Source organism: Vidua macroura, chromosome 4, assembly GCF_024509145.1.
Source record: "Vidua macroura isolate BioBank_ID:100142 chromosome 4, ASM2450914v1, whole genome shotgun sequence".
Lineage (NCBI taxonomy): Eukaryota > Metazoa > Chordata > Aves > Passeriformes > Viduidae > Vidua > Vidua macroura.
In genome coordinates this window covers 58,087,580-58,105,137 of record NC_071574.1, presented here as the reverse complement: position 1 = coordinate 58,105,137, position 17,558 = coordinate 58,087,580, and the positions used below count along the sequence as shown (strand labels likewise).

General features: G+C 35.4%; 1 protein-coding gene across 10 annotated transcripts in view; it reads right to left on the bottom strand.

The window, feature by feature from the left end:
• Positions 1 to 17,558, bottom strand: part of LCORL (ligand dependent nuclear receptor corepressor like) — an 80,822-nt gene that overhangs the window by 22,699 nt on the left and 40,565 nt on the right. For 7 of the 10 annotated variants that reach the window (XM_053975305.1, XM_053975311.1, XM_053975304.1 and 4 more), the window contains exons 5-6: positions 17,243 to 17,497; positions 8,293 to 8,383 (exon numbers count right to left, since the gene is read on the bottom strand). In XM_053975305.1, the coding sequence (XP_053831280.1) occupies positions 8,293 to 8,383; positions 17,243 to 17,497 (346 nt within the window). Of the gene's footprint in view, positions 1 to 2,730; positions 6,882 to 8,292; positions 8,384 to 12,031; positions 12,104 to 17,242; positions 17,498 to 17,558 lie in introns of those variants that run through there. The other 3 variants (XM_053975310.1, XM_053975313.1, XM_053975312.1) reach the window with 3 other exon arrangements.

Genomic DNA, 17,558 nt, shown 5'->3' with positions numbered 1-17,558 from the left:
AATTATTAAAACTAATGTCACTACTTACCTAATCAATCATTTATACTGAAAAGCTGAAAATTTTCCATGGTAGAAATTAATACAGGTATTTCTTCAATTAAATACAAAATCCTTATGCTGGATAGCAACTATCAAGAGATAGTTAACACCTAGTTCAAATGTTTTACTGAAACCAATTACATGAGCAGAAAATGTTGGAAGAATTCTGTTTTAGAAAAGTATGTATAGTTTAAACATATCACCAAACTCTGAACATGACACTAACTTTTTTTCCCTGCTATTATCCCCTGTAATTTTTTGTATTTAAGCCTGTACTTAAAATTAATTTTGATTTTTTTTACAACTGTACTGATCAATGAACAAGCATATTTAAAATTTAATGTGCTGTATTTAAATATAATTATCTATTCATTAATTAAGTCATACCCAAAATTATAAGCATCAATAATAACTTTTAGCTTCAAGTTTCTTACTGGAAGTTATTACATGCAAGCTTGTATTTTTATTGTCCTAGACAGATTTTAAAGTTTAGAGCTTAAAACCAGCCAACTGTGCATAATAATTCTTCATGTTTTTTTTCTTCTCCTGTAATATTCAGTATGAAATGGTATACATTCAAAATCAAGCATTTAGATGATACTAACTCATGAAGGCATAAGATAATTGTGATGGTATTAGTTGAAATTGCGATATTTAATCTGAAACTATTAAGTCTTAAAAAGAAAAAAAAAACCCAAAACCTCTTTGCACTTCCAATCTAAAATAAAACCTGCATTGTTCAAGGGAATGCCAGTGTCAGGATTTGACTCTTTTTGAAATGCCACTACACTGAGAAAAGTCTGTTACTCCAACAAATTCAGGAGTCACAAGGTATCAAAATCACTACCCTTGTAAAAATAAAGCTTACTCTAATAGTACAATTAAGGATAAAAGGTAATTGCCCTCCCCACCACCATGATTTTAATTAATGTTTTGAAAGGCCAGATAAAAAAAAATAAAAAATCAAAATGCCACTAGGCCTTCATCTTCCATATTCTGTTTGTAAACCAGGGTAAATCTGTTAAGTACTAATTTGCTAAAAAGATAGCTATAGCACAGTCAATTTTTAGACTGAATTTTTAAACTAGTACCTTTCTATCTGTCTAGACTTGCAAGGTGTGTCTATATCTTCACTGGAGAGCCTTAACTACAGAGGACCTGTATCCATAACTGCTATTTAAAGTCTGTTCACTGGTGGAAGAAACTTCTGGAGCCTTACAGTCTTCTCAAAGTGAGCAACCAAATCATCCACAGGCCTCAAAGCTGTTTTGAATTTGCTATGTGGAGATCAATTTGTTGTATAAAGCAGTATTCTGATTATCACAGACATTATTCTAAAACAATTTATTTTCTGATTATCCACCCTTGTATGACATCTATAATCTGCTTTCCCTTAACGTGAGTTAGTTTCTAAAGCTGACAGACAACAGACAACTTTCATCTATTCTACTGCGATAGTACCACAGTCCAAACGATCGTCTGAGCTTGTACAGACACATGGAGCCCTTACTCAGTCACCATTTGGGAGCAGAACTTACTATACCAACAAATTCAAGCATTAAAGCAACACATTTTCCTTGAAGCGTCTCCCTGTAGAGATGTCAATATATTTAAACATACTAATTTTTAGTAGCTTTTCAATACAACTATGGAATTATGCTTCAGTTTAAAGAAATTCGTATTTCTTTAAATTTTTGTTGTCACACTGTAGTTTAGACTATCCTCAGGATAGAAGGCTTAAGCAACAATTTCATAGAAGGAAGACCTATCACTTTGACAAACTGCACACTTCCTCCAAACCACACACACAAAGATGGCCGGAGAGAGTGGGCAGGAAACAGAGGGGCTGAGAGGTGAGAGGATCAAGATGCACTGCTACCCTGGTACCTTCTGTATCGCTCAAGACCAAGGTGAAGCATGGAATGATATTTCCTTTCTGGCAGATAGGGGCAGTTAATAACTGGAGTGGGGATTGACTTGAGTCCAAAAATGACACAAAGGCAACAATGTGATAAGGTTAATTCCCAGACTTTCAGTGTATTAATTTACATATAAAGAACTCAAACTTTGCCTCCTCCACAAAAACTATCAGGGAAGAGCTCTATCAGAGGACTCCCAAAAAAGGTCCTTCCCCTGTTGTCTCAGCCAGAGACAAGATAGATCACTCTAGCAAGAACTGTACAGACCGGGAACAGCAACAAAACTGGAACAGAACATAGTTTCAAGTACTCATACAAACAGAATGGAACTACTATAGAAATACAAATCTGTCTTGCAGAAATGTTTGTTTTCTGACTTAAGTAAATAAGTACCTCAAAAAAGCTATATACTATTGGTAATTTTTAGCTGCTAACTCAAGGGAGTGTTAGAAAATTAATTTTCTGATTTTGTTCTCATTAGTAATTAATCAATTCTGAGAAAAGAAAACATCCTTCCTTAAAGCTACTATTTCTGATAAAATTCTCATAGCAAATTAGTCATTATGAGCTTAATTTGTACAGTTCTTGGTCTTATGCCACTGCTAATCAACTTGTGCCTCAAGAATAAGTCAAATAAGTCAGTGTACAGGTTTTTGTTTCTTTCTTTTTTTTTTACTGAATGAGCAAATCAATCACACATCAGTGTTGTAAATTTATGTGCAAAAGCATTGAAGTGCTTTACTACAAATTACAACGTAGAAACACGTTAACTAAACAATTAAATTCATACAATCAGATTTAGGAATATAACAACACAAAGAAGAAACAGAATTACAGTACATTTACAACACAAGACAAATACATGGAATTCATTAGAAAATATTGTAATAAATAATTCATGAATTATAGTGCAATTGATTTATGCATAAATATAACTAATTGCCTAAAAATCAGTTGTTAACAAAAATCTGTCAAAAATCAAGGCAGCCACAGAGTTTTACTAAATTACTGCGACAATGGAAATACTGCAATTAAAAAACAAATACAAGTATTTGTACTGTAAACAACTAAAAAAATCAGTCTCACTAAAGTTAATATACAATTTAATATAAAATTGTCATTAGCTACCAGAAATGGTTTAAACAACTTTACTGAGCAGTAGTTCTAAAAACAGAGGCACTGTTTTTTAATATAAAATACTTGAGAAACATTCAAATAAGTAGAAAGCATGTAGGGCTTGCTTTCACCTTCATTTAAAATTCTGCTGAAAGAGGAATTTTCAGAAATTGTCAATTACTAAGTAGTGACTGGTAACTGAATTTATAAAACAGTTCAAAATGTATAATTTAAATGACATTAATGAAATACATAGGGGTTGGGGGAGGAGAATTTACACATTTCCCTGCCTTTCCTTAGCTGTATAATTAAACATTAGCCTAATAATTAGAAACAAATAATTCTGTTCTTTAAACACTTACAGGTTGAGTATCATCTATAAACTATCAAAAAATATTTTAATTACTATTTCTGACCAAAAAATAAATACAAATACTAAAATGTTGAAAATTAATTATAATATTACATACAAAACTACTGAGTACTGTTAAGTCAATAGTAAAATGATCCCTGATTTTATGAATCCTGTTAAATTTTTGGTCAGGTCATCTTTTAAATGATATAAAAAGAGTACTGTCACTTGCCTTCAATATAAAGTTCTGACTCAAATTTCTAACAATGTCTGAGGAGTAGAAAACATCAGTATGGTACAAATATTAGGCAATGTATTGAAGCCCCAGATTTTTGCAAGTAAAACTGTATAAAGACAGATGTTGAAACTTTTAAGGTTTTTTCAGCTGCATTTTCAGTGGGGATATATTCACAAATTAATCCTTCTGGCCCACACAAAATATGGCTTAATTCTTTTAAAATGAAAGATGACCCTGACATCTGCTGTTCTGCGAACTCCTTATCAGGTACAGTTCTGCTTAAAATCATAGAATCACAGATTAAGTTGAGTTGGAAGGGACCCACCAGGATCACTGAGTCCAACTCCTGACCCTGCACAGGACACCCCAAGAATCATCATGTGCCTGAGAGATTCATTCTGTAATATGCAAGTAAACCTTAATGACTGAAGAAGATTCAGTATAGATCTGAGAGACCAAAGAACTGAGATACTGCTTGTGCAGTTCCAAAGGATTATTCTTTTTTTAAGTGGATGTTGTCATTTTTTTGTAGTGTTAATAGATATGGGTTGGATTTTGCCACCAGTATTGTAGTATGCTCTTCACTGAATTTAATGGCAAGTCTATCTATAAATGAAATTACCTGATGTGGCCCATATGTATCTAATGTCCCATTTAATTTCTACAATTAACCCATACACATGCAAATTTCAGTGGAAAAAAAAAAAGTGTGCACATGTACCATGTGTATAAAAGTTGGAGGTTTTTTTTATGCCAAATTAGGCACACAGAGAAAAAATTACATGTTGAGAGGAAAAGGGCATTGATGTTCAGTAGTGAATGTATGAAGCAAGCCCCATTCATATGTAGACATATAATTCTGATGTTACATAAAAAAATTAAGTGTGATAAAAAGTCCAGTGTGAATACTTTGAAATTCATGTAAAAACTGCAATATGAAGGTAATTGGTCTCCCTTAAATTCTATTAAAAGTTATGTATTTAAAATGAACTGTCTAACTTCTAACTACCAAATTTATAAAGAATTTATATTATTGAAAGTTTAAAACAGCTTCACTGTTTCATACTTGTATTTCTATCAAGACCCTGAACTGCAAATTTGGTTATTAGCAAGATGATAATGTAACTTGGTATTCATTTTGATAAACTGAAAATGTTTTGAAATGTCACAGCAGCAAATACATTACAGTTACAGTGAGGTTTTTCAATAGGAGTGTGACACAATCCTTAAATAAATTTTAAGTAGTCATAACATCAACTAACCAGCACGTTTAAACAAAAAAACAAACCCAAACCATTCTCAAGCTCATTCTGTGCACATTATGAACATGCTCTAAGTTGCATTCCAACTTTCTTTTTAAAACTTACAAGTTACCTTAATTGTCAAACTAAAAAGGGAAATTATGTTAAAGTTTAAATTATTTTATGCTCTTAGTATTCCATCTTATTTCATATTTAATAATTCTATAACTACAGTAATTTCTCAGATTTCATAAGTGTACACTTTGTAAACACCAATTTCTTTCTAAACCAACAACAAAATTTTCTTAAAATTATAAAAAAATGCAGTTTATGCCTGCTAAACACACATTTTTGTAATGAAAGGTTTTTCTTACTTGTATTGGATATTTAAATAACAAACTTTTTTTCTTTCACAGAATGTACTATATCCTACTAATACTTCACAAATCCACTTCCTTGTGAGGAACTATCTTTTTTTTTTTTTTTTTTAATCCCTTGCTGTGTATAATCTGAGTTACTTACAATTTATTGTAAGTATTCTGTGAACTATAAAAGTCTGCTAACCCTTGGTTGTGTATTTCCATAATAAGATGGATAATTGAATGGGTAAAGTGGTTCTCCACCAATTAAAAATTATGCTTCACATGACAAATACCTTTTTTTCCCAAAACATCTTTATGCTAGTGACTACTAAATAAAACCTGAATCTTTTCACCTATTTATACATGGATTATATTAAATACACACTATAAGAATTAAGTGAGCAACTCTATATTTCTGTCCACAGTGAAAACCCTGAATAAAACTATTTTTCAAAAGGCATGTATGTGGTTTTTGAACTGTGTAATTTCATGTCTTCTGTCAGAGTGAGCATATGTATTTCTCACATAGTGTGTGTATACAGACATACATACACACACAAAACAATTTGCTAACAATTATTCTACACAGGCTTGCTACTATTTTTGCAGCTGCCAGTCCCTGAATCTGTCATATTAAATAAGCCAGTATCTGGTAAACGGAGTTTCTTCTTCGGTGGAGTCTTCAATGTTCCAGATCTTTCTTTTACTTTATATTCTAAAGTGCTGTGAGGTACCCCATAAATTCCTTGTGCTTTGGAAACACTCATTTTCCCACTCATTACCATTGCAATTGCTTCTTCCATTATTTCATGGTCATACTGCCGATAGCGGCCACGTTTTTTCCTTGGTTGCTTATTATCTTTACGATCCAAACTATCTTCTGTATTTTCTGAGGTTCCATCTACTGTCCCATTCTTAGCATTAAGACACAAAGGAGAGAGGTCCCCATGCAGAAAGTAGGAGTCAACACTTGAGTGAGTTACAGGTCCAGAACATTCAATTTTGTTCTGTTTAGGGAGGATATTTTTCAATTTTTGAAGAGCTGATCCTTCTAAGACTGAGGAGGTTTTAGAAACGTGGTACATAACATCCAGAAGACCAGCAGTATCAGACTGTGGTTTGGACACAGAACTTATTCTTAGCTGAGGAATTTTTAATTGTACAGTGGGACTTGAAGTTTCATATTGTAGATTTTCACTTTTTTCTTTAAACTGAGTGACCATTCTCTGTAGAGTTAACTGGTGGAGGTAACTGGAAGCTGTTGGGAATTTTAATTCTGAGGTTTCAAGTAGACTGAGTTTACTTTTTTCTGTGCGCTCTGCTTGAGCTCTTGCCCACAAGGCTACTTTTTGTAGGACTGCACAAGTTTCTTTACTGTCTTTAAATGAATAACTATCATTGAAATCTCGAGTTTTATTTTTAAAAGGTGCAGGCTTTCCTGCTGGTAAGGCTTCTAAGTGGAGAAGTAAAGTTTTTTGAGGTATGCCATAAAGTATGCCTGCTTTATTTATGTCCAGTGCTCCAGACTGAATGTCTTTCAAAGCTTTTGAGAGCAAACCATCTGCAAACTCAGCACTTCTTTCCACATAGTCCTCTCTGTTTCTGTGTAGTCTCCTGGATGGATGGAATGAAACGATGGTAAACTGATGTATGAGAGACTCTCACACAGCTATGGAAGGGAAGGGTCCACTCCTTTATTATACTCCTTGCTTCGGTAACATCACTGCTTCTGATACTTTTTAGCCTTTGAGATGTGGTAGTTAAATGATTATCCTAGCAAAATGTTACAGTTCTGGTAGGACAATGTGTCAAAAATCATACCGTGGCTTCTACAGCAGCCCTTCCAAGAACTTTATATCCTAGCTCAGTATTTGGTAATAGTCTCATGTGCTTGCTATATTCCCTTGTTCACATGCTTGCAGAGCAACACTGTTATAATTTTAATTATACAATTAACGTTCTGTTAAATACCCAAATCCTGAAGGAGTTTTTGTTAGTAGAAACGTGACGTTACCGCTAAACAAGTAATAAAAGAGTCAACCCCCTTATAGAAAATTTGCAGCAATAAGTACATAACTACACACAAACATCCCAGACTTACACAAAACTAGGCTTTCTACAACAAGAAGATAAAGTGCTGTAGTTAACAATCAAGTCCATTTTTCACAAAATAAGACAAAATTTTAAAAACTTCTACTCACTATTTACAGCTCACTAATTACAAAGCCATCCATTTTCAAAATTTTTCATATCAGCAAATTAATAAAACGCACTTTTACATAATTCAACAAATGCTACTACTGTAGTCCTATTTGTAATAAGTTATTTGTAAGACGTACAGGTGACAAAAAGGGTCCTGCTATGGCTAGTGGATGGGAGGATGCCAAGATCATAAAATCCAACAAAACAAAGAAATTCACTAATTTTGTGGTAGCTTTCAGCAGATGCAATAAAGTTTTCCTTGCTGAATAAAGAAATTTAACCACTTGCCACCACACACCATAGTCAGAACCGTGATGCAAATATAAGTATGATGATTAAGAGCTCTCTCTCACGCGCTTGCTCTCTCTCTATTAAGGAATATTATTGATAATAGTCATTTAACTTGTTCATGTTAGTTGAAGAAGATTTTGCATCTAATTATTAACATGGTCATTTTTGTCCAAAATTGAAGTTCCCTAAATAAATTCTAAAATAATTATTTGCACTTTCTTCTACTAGTCTCTTACTTCTACTGTGTTATGTAATCAATTTTCACATAATTTTTAGTAACATGAACTAAAGTTTGGTGATTGTTCTGATAACTTTTCTTTAAACAGAAAAAAAAAGGAAAAAAGACAAATGAAACATATGATATATACATAGACACACACTTATGAGTGACAAAAATTCTTTTGAAAGCAAAATAGGAACCACATGTGTGTGCCAGTATATACAGGTATGTTACGAACATAAAACCTGGCCAAAGAAGAGAAACCTGGATTGTCTTTTTGATAAGCCAAAGAGAGTCCTAAACATTGCTTACCCAGACACTGAGTTTTCAGAACACAAGGGATCATATTTTGGTTCTTCCAACCTTGCGCTTTTCTTTGTAGAGAGATCTAGCACTCCATCCCCTGCAAAGAACGAGTAGTGATGATAATAACAGTGGCTTTAAGGAAGATCTCAAGAGATTTTGTCAGCAAATGTATTTTCACCTATGGCACAATTTTCATGCAGCTACTTTATCTTGTAAAATTTCTGACACCTTATTCCATTAACAGTATCAGCCATCAGCAAATTATTTTGTATATTTGATTTGTCACCAAACTTTTATAAATTTGAGAAAAAATAAAAAGTAAACCCATTCAGAAATAATAACATTTAAAAGAGCCTGTATTAACCAAACATGACTGCTTTCCCAAAAATCATGTGTCTATATTGCACTTTTTACTTTCAAGGCAACCAAAACAATGCACTTGATATTACAATTATTATTCATATTTACATACTGTAAACAAACACACAATTCTGATGCTGAAGTTAAACTTGACATAACTAAATCCTAGGCTTACAGGGTAATTCAAGCTAATAAGGATCTCAGGAGGCTCCCAGACCAACCTCCTGCTCAGAGCAGGGTCACCAATGACACCAGACCAGGTTACTGGATGAGCAGGTACAAGTAACTGGGTAACTTCCCAGTATCCACTAACTTTTCTGTCACTGGGAAAAGAGCTTGAGCCCAATACAGAGTTCTAACACTTTAACTATACATACTCCTCCTGCTGCCTCCACATATATGCAATAATATTAGAAATAAGAAAAAAGAAAGACCTAAAGTGAGTCTGCTAAAGGGACTAAAGGGAGTCTGCTCTGTTAAGTCATTGTAAATGTTAAAATTTAAGATTTATACTTGGCTGTTAAAGTCTATGAAGTATTGAAATAGAAAAACATACTTTTAAAAAAACAGTATTCAAAAACATTAACAGGTGCTCGTTTTAAAATTTTTTCTTTAATAAAAAAAAAAAATCAATGACATTTAAATTATAGTTAAATCCCCTAAATATATTTAATTTCATACCTTTCTTCCTTGGTTCTCTGTTTCAAACTTGGGCTGTTTTGTGTGCTCTGCGAATTCAATTTTGAGTTTCAACATGTAGCTCAACATTCAACTCTATTATCACCTTTATACTACCCCTTATTGCATTTACAGCATCATTTTCATGTTACTGCCTATTATTTCAAAAACATCAATCAATTACACATATTTTTCCACAGCCTCAGATGCAGACAATGAAGCATTGGTTGAAGGATCCAAATGCCAACAGTCAAATAAGAAGTCAAGAAAATTGTCTGGGAAGCTCTCCTTTATACCAATAATGCAAAGAAATAGAGTTCTGTATAATAATCAAATCCAGATTTTTGGTTTTGGACTGCTTTTCCACTGTTTTTCCACAACTATTTTGTACTCTTTGAAGGAGGTCAAAGAGAGAAAAAGTACATCATAAATCAGCGTTAGGGGATGAATATATATATAAATATGCCCCTTAGCAAGGGTGCTCCTTTTCACCTGAATACATTCCTTTCAAAATCTTTCTTAAGAAAGTTAGAGAAAGGACTAATGCTAATCAACCTTCCTAATGCATTGATACTACAGAAGAAAAAGCCAATTCAGAACACTACAGAAAAATTCTACATGGAAATTTTGGCCTACCCAGGAATACCCAAGCTCAACCCTGAGTCCTGTGGAAGAGATTCCATCTGTTGTGCCCTGTCAGTCGCACAAAGCATATCTCCCTTTCTTAACTGCTTGGATGCTCCCTTTCGCAACAGTTTCTCCATCTTCAGTCAATACTTGTAGACATCACAAAAAAGTTTTTACAAAAAAAAAAAAAAACAAACAAAAAAAACCCCCAAAAAACAAAGCTAGCAGCCAAATCAACAAAATCCAAAGGCTCTTGTAAGATTCCATAATGAAAATAATTTTCATTTCCAATCTTTCAGAATAGGCTTTGATAACACCAGGCTAGCAATCAGTTGAAAAATTACTGAAAGAACACAGTAGTGAAAATTCAGCCTCCTGAAACAAAAAATTAGATATATATTCAGCCTCTAAAGGATGTGCAGAACTGAAGGAATCTAAGGTTCAAGACATTTGGTTCTTCCAACACAGCAAATGCAAATACATTAGGTACATGACACCTCCCTGAAGACAATGCTTTATGGGAAGATGATACTCAGTAAAAATAAGAAATTTGATATATATGCAAAGTACCAGATAGAATCACTGGAGTACAGATTTTTTTTTTTTAGCAATTTCATTTGAATATTTTAAAAAAGCAAACCAACCAATCAAAAAAAAAAAAAACAAAACAAAAAAAAACAACAACAAAAAAAACCAAAAAAACAAAAAAAAACCAAAAAACAAACAAACAAAAAAAAAAACCAAAAAAAACCAAAAAAAAAACCCACACAAACAAAACCCACAAAAAAAAACTCCACCAAAACCAACAAGAAACAACCCTCACAAAAACCCACACCTCAAACTGGTAGGAAAATGAGAGTATTTGCTGTAAAGCTCTAAGACACAGTGAAATCCTACGTAATGAAATGAATGTATATACACAGTTGAGATGTTCACTTTGGTACATTAGGTACAGGACCAATAAAGGCAAAGAGGCATTCTACAGGTGGACTATGAATCTTGGAAGCTTGTTACTTGCAAGGTAGGGATAGTCTTCTCTAAACTGAGCCAGAACTTTATTATTTCTTACAAATCAATCAAAACAGGTATTACAGCAAGAATTCTGGACAGGAACTGAATTGTATCAGGAACAGAAAAACCACTCTGTAAGGTGTTTTTAATAAAATGTATGAAATTACTTCCACTCTTTTGGTGAAGCCATGACTACTAAGAAGCGAGCCTTCATAAAAAAAAGTATGTAACAGTGGATAATATAGGAAAATGTATTAGATGTTTTTCAGGTTTGCTACTCATGGTCTTCTAATGCAGCTATTTCTATGCAAATTGAACTATTCTTATCCTCAAAGAAATGGCTCAACTTCTGGCCTTTGATTCTCAGCACAAGATCATCAGGTGCACCAATACCAAGATGAAACTAAGTGTGATCAAAGTTCATTTTCAAAATAATCAGGACCACAATCACTTGAAACTCCTCCAGACTAGTGATGTTAGGGAAGCAGGGAGGGGAAGGGGAAGCAACAGAAACCAGGTCAGCCTTGAGTTCCTACAACTGGTATTTGATTTCTAAACTGATTTTTTTCTGGGTTTCAGGAAATCTCTCATTAGCTATTATGAACTGTCTTATTAGATCAAATAACCCACACTACTCAGTCCTCAGCCTCCAAGGCAGGGGAGCACTCCATTCCTACTGTGGAAGAGCACATCAGCTCGGCTACTACCTGCAGCTCTTTGCTCTCCTAGCAGCTGCTATCATTGGCTTAGGGATCTCAGAGATTTATCCCTGCCTACTCTAGCTTTAGTTTCTGGCCTTGGTTCTCTTTTTCTGGCCTTGGTTCTCTTACCTGTGAAGTCTAAGGCCCTTTGTGAGCCCAGTGACCCATGACCTCCTATCACAGCAGTTCCGATGTTTGAGAACAGTTGAGCAAAACCTGCCCATTACCTGTTTCTTCCTCTAAGAATTTTCAGAGGGTCCTACCTAGTTTTAATATAGTGAGATTTAGTAAATAACAACTCTCCCTTTACCTTATCCATCCACAGGACGAGGGGTTTTGTAGCAACGAAACAACACTGTTCAGTACTTTTCCTCATGGTGCCTCGCCTTTTGCTGCCTATTTTCTATACTTCTGAACACAGAGTTTTCAGGAAACTGTCACTAGGAACACCAAAGCCTTTTATTAATTCTTAACTACCACTTTGAGTAGCCCCTTTTGACTTGAAGTGCTACTTAGTAACATAAAAAATGCCAGATGAAAAGTATATGGCCATACATTGGGTGATCAGGGCACAGTCCTGGCAGTATCTGTGAGGACAGGCCAGGGGCTGCCCTGTGCTGGACACAGATGACTGGCTCCCAGACCTGCTGCAGAGCACAGCTGAGTCCAGCAGCTACCTGGGAAGAAACTCTGAAGATCTGTATTTAAGAAAGGGGGAAAAGTGCCAGATGGACACAAAAAATGGGAACAAAAAGAATGAGAAAATAGCAGAGGTAAGTCCAGCAGCAGAGAGAAACCATTAGGTACAGACTGTGGACAGCTCACACCCAATCCCCTTGCACTTTAGGGGTGGTGGTGGTCACGAGTGAACCTGGAATGAAGCTGAGCCTAGGAAACGAAAGAGGAAAGGCAGTGTTTTAATGCTCTTTTTGTTTATACTGCCTGAATTAATAATGAAAAAATTTATATTAATAAGCAATATTTGAATTATTTTTCCCAAGCAAAGTCTGTTTAGCCCATGATGGCAAATGGTAGTAAGCAATGATCACGTCCTTATCTCAACTCATAAGCTCTCCTTTCTGCTCTTCCTATTTTCTCCCCTGTGCCATCATGAGAGAAGTAAGCAAGCATCTGACAAGGGGCTTGGCTGCTAGCCATCATGGCAGCTAGCAAAGAAAAATACCTACTCCCCTCAAAAATGTAGCTTTTTCGGGGGACTTTCTCAAGCAAAAGTATTAAACTGTTTCTTGAATATATTTACAGCTCATACAATTTATCTTGGGAACATACCAGGTGTATCTTCAAAATGCATAGTATTTTCACCAATACAAGCCAGGACATTAAGAAGTTTATTTTCAGTAAAGATTTGAATTCTTTTAATACACTGCCAGCTATCTTTTGATGTCTTCCATTCTATGATGGTTCAATGAAACAAGGGAATTATGAAAATTTTCTTGCATATTTTGGCTATGTTTACACACTATCAGTGTGTGGTTCTGCATATCTTGGTTCCAGAATATCCAGAAACAAGAATAAGCTTGTGCAGCTAAACCTGCAGATTATATATTTGTACTGCTTCTACTTCTGACTCTTAAAGTCACTTTGCTTAGAAGATTGAGAGCTATCAACCCTCCTGTATGTACCAAGTGAAAGAAGCCTCTGCATCAAACTTTACTGCTGCTAGGAACATTCCTGAAAGAGCTCAGTCCCATGACTGCACAAGGAAGTAAGTTGCTGCAGGATATTCCAACACTTCCTTACTCACCATTTCATTCTGCAAGGATGCTGCTTCTTCATTGGCTTAGTTTAAAGGAAAAGCAATAGCACACAGTAACACCCCACTTTTGTTAGATGCAGTGCATGGAAAACAGGTTTTGTTTCACTATACAGAGTACTCATTATCAAGGCCTGGACAGTCGTAAGAGTCACATGGATTAGAAAAAGGAGCAAGATACAGGAATTTTTGGAGACACTCGCTGCTAATTGACTGACAATGAAATGATTGCCTGATTACCAGCAAGGTACACAGGAATGAAAGCACCCTGTTATATTACCACACTTCCACTTGCAGAGGAAAGTAGAGTATGCGCAGGGACTCCACTACCAGTCAGGTGTCAGCTGGACATACCTGGATGCCACTGCTTAAACTCATACCCAGTACCAAATGCTGCAGTTCCAGAGGTGCAATGGGTTTACCTTGGCCAGTAGCTAGACCCCAACTCAGCCCCTCTACCACCCCTCATCCTCAATGGGGGGGGGCAGTAATAAATAAAATTAAGATCATCAAGATAAATACAGGGAAATCACTTGTCAATTACCATTACAGGCAAAACAGACTTGGGGAAAATGAATTTATTGCAATTTAAAATAGAGTTGGATAATAAAGAAAAAGATAAAATTTAGAGCACTTCCCCACCCCTACCTTTTCCCAGGCTCTCAACTTCATTCCCAACTCCTCTATTTTCCCCCATCCCAAGATGGCATAGGCAAGATTGAGAATGGGGGCTAAAGTCAGTACAATTATTCTTTACAGCTCCTTCTCAACAGGCCACAGACCCTTCAGGAAACATCCAGATGCTCCAATGTGGGGTCTTCCACAGGCTGCAACATGAATGAGTATCTCCTCCACAAGCTGCAATGGAACACATGTTCCACCATGGTCCTTTCCATGTGCTCCATGGAAATACCTACTCTGGTGCCTGGAGCACCTCCCTTCCCCTTTCCCTGACCTCTTTGTTCCCAGTGCTGTTTCTGACCCCTCTGCCTGTCCAGCATTTTTTAACCATGCTTTCACAGCAGCACCATGAGCCCAGCTCCTGTGCTCCTCTTCAGCCTGGTGCGGGTTTGTGGCAGAGCTGGCTGAGCCTCACACAAGGAAGCTTCTCACAGATGCCACCCTACAGCCCTCCCCAGCTACAAAAACCTTTCCATGTAAGCCCAAAAATCAGGGCTATCAGGTCTGGAAGTGTCAGACCTGAGGATTTTTTGGCTTCAGAGATGGCCTCCAGAGGAAAGTAGGAAGCTTTCTTTAATGGAGAACTCCAGTGGCAGAATCTCTTTTCAGTGCTGAGCTAGCACTTAGCTTGGATCATCTCACTGCTTCTAGTAATCTGGAAAATAAAGTTTACTCCTGCCTCTCAAGCCCAAGAATCACTCTCATGGTAAAGGAGCAAGATTGTCTATTTAACTAGTTAGATAATTCATTTCAAAGATAACTATTGTAAATACAAAGCAGCTGCCTAGGCAAAAAGTGAACCTAAAGAACTCATACTTGGATTATTATCTGCTTAACAGGATTTGAATTAAGGATTTCAACTCTGAGGATCCATCAAAGCGACTTGAATTTCCCTCCTCTGTTACTGCCACTTCATTTGGAAATTGTAACAGGAATTGCAAGTAGCGAATCCTAAAGAGAGTTGCATGACATTTAAAAAACATTACTAAGAATGGAACCATGGTACAGCTTTGAGAAGTCTCCAGACCAAAGAAGAGTACCATGTTAGAGAATGATACATTTCAAAAAATAATCCAATTAAAAAAACTTCCTAATTCCCTACCATAAGTATATGACACTTTATTATAACCAAGCTGTCTTCAGGAAAAGTATAGAACTGAGAGATGGGTGCAATAATAATACACAGCCCCCGACAAAAGCTAATTGAAATAACTTTTTCATTAATCTTTGCACTTAGAACACAATGCAAATAAAAAGAGCAGGCTGACATTTTTAATCTTGAACTTATTTGCTTGTGTTGCCACCACCACAGTAAAAGCTAAAATATCTCAAAATTAACACATTCATGGAAAACAGAAACCACAATACAACTTCCCTGGCAGCTAAGATGTTCAAGCCACCTTTCTCCAACTATATTCTTATTCCACCATTATTTCTCATTTCAGCATCTCTGAATTTCACAGCAAGATGTTACCTTTGACATCTAAAAAGCACCCAAACAAACATGGCAGTCTGAGACTCTGCAGTGTCTTACACAGTTTAATGTGTGACTTGTACACTGTGTGTGCTGAGCATCTATTTTAGATTTAGGTGTTTCACTGAAGGTGCACAATTCTAAACTTGCTCTTTAGCCTTACTGTAAGAAAGAAATCCAATGACAAAAAAAGATTATTTAAATAACTCAATTTCTCTATATTTTAGATTTTTCTTAGATAAAAGATCAATGGATTTTAAGATATAATTAAGGTGGCAGCATAATTTTCTTCCTGTCCCTGCCCACCTCCTGCCTTCCCTTTCATTCTTCAAAGATTTATTTGGGCTCAGCAATGGCCAGAACCTGCCTTTGGGGACTTTGCTCCTTCATGAACATTTAAGACTAGTTACTAATAATCAGCTGCTGAAGTAAGCAACATGCTATAGTCCTGATATCAGGAAAGTATTTTTTACTGTTCTTGCAAAACAAATGTGCTTCAACCTGGCCAATTATAAACCTCTAAAATCTGTAATTCATCTATAGCAAAATTACATCCAAGCAGAATAGGATTCTCAGGATTTAAACCACTATGTATTACTAAACCCTGGCATGAACTGGTTTCCACTGACCATACAGAATCAAAGCAAAAATTCTAGTATTTCTTAATGTTTTTTTTCTGTCAAAGAGAAAGGATGCTTGAAATTTAACCTAGAATAGGTATATTTATCATGAGGAATCTATCAGAGCTCCCTGCCCCCAAGGTTCTCCAATTAAAGACTGCATCATTAGGTACATACATACCAAATCTGCTAATGTATATTAAAATAAACAAACAAACAAAACCCAAACAACCCAAAAAAAAAAAAAAAAACCCTTAGTTCTGTCTTCTTTCAACTTCTTTAGTATGGTATATGAGATACAGGTGAACTTTTCCCTTTGGTCTGCAGTATTACAGGATTAAGCACACCCTGATATCTGTAAAAGACAAAAGCTGCTTTTGCCACTGCTTTCAGTTGCACATGACAGTCACAACCCTTCCTGAAAACTGCTCTTAACCCAAATCTAGTTCAAAGTCCAAAACACTCTTGTGATTATACTGTTATCAGTTTTGGATCGCAATATTCCTTGAGGCAAAGAAATGATTTTCTTTTTGTAAATGATAGTGAGACAGACTTTATTTTTCTAGCTTTACTCTCAGTTAAGAAAGCTGCACTGATCTATAATGATTAAGGTATAAAGTATGGAAATTTTCTCCCAGATTAATCTTCTTTTCCCATCATTCTAACCAGCCTGTATTTAAAGATTCAAAGTGTTCAAGAGCTGACAGAGACTGAATGACATTTGCTCCCTGAAATCTCAGCATTTTTTTCTCTTTTTCAGGCTTCTTGACAGCCATTTCTTCAAAAAAACTTTGAACCACTGTTACCTGTGACAGCACAGGTGAGAGGACTTAGATTCAGTATTCCAAAACTGAGAAATTCCAATGCTACTTATTTAACACAGGTACTCAGAAATCAGAACGCTTATCTACTAACATACAATATGAAAAATGTTTCTATTCAACATGGACATTTATTTTTTAAGGGTATAAGACACCATAAAATAAATAAATGAAAGCAAACCAAATATTTATCAGATATAGATATTTACCTTGCTGAGTATTCTGTTCTTGAGTTCGATTCACAGTGAGGTCTAGAGGGCTATCCTGTTCTTCCTGAAGGGAGTTTTCAGTTTGGTTCATTTGGATACTTTTACACATCAGACTTGATTCAAATGATGAACCATTTCTGTTCTCTTGAATTTTGCTACTTTTTGAAATGTACTCAATTGCAAACTGACGGATCATTTTTTTCATTAATTCCTGAGCAACTAGGGGAATGTTAGGATCACAGTTCTGAGGAAGATCTAGAAAAAAAAAACACAGGCAACAGATATATTAGAACCAAACTTGATTACTTTTCTTATA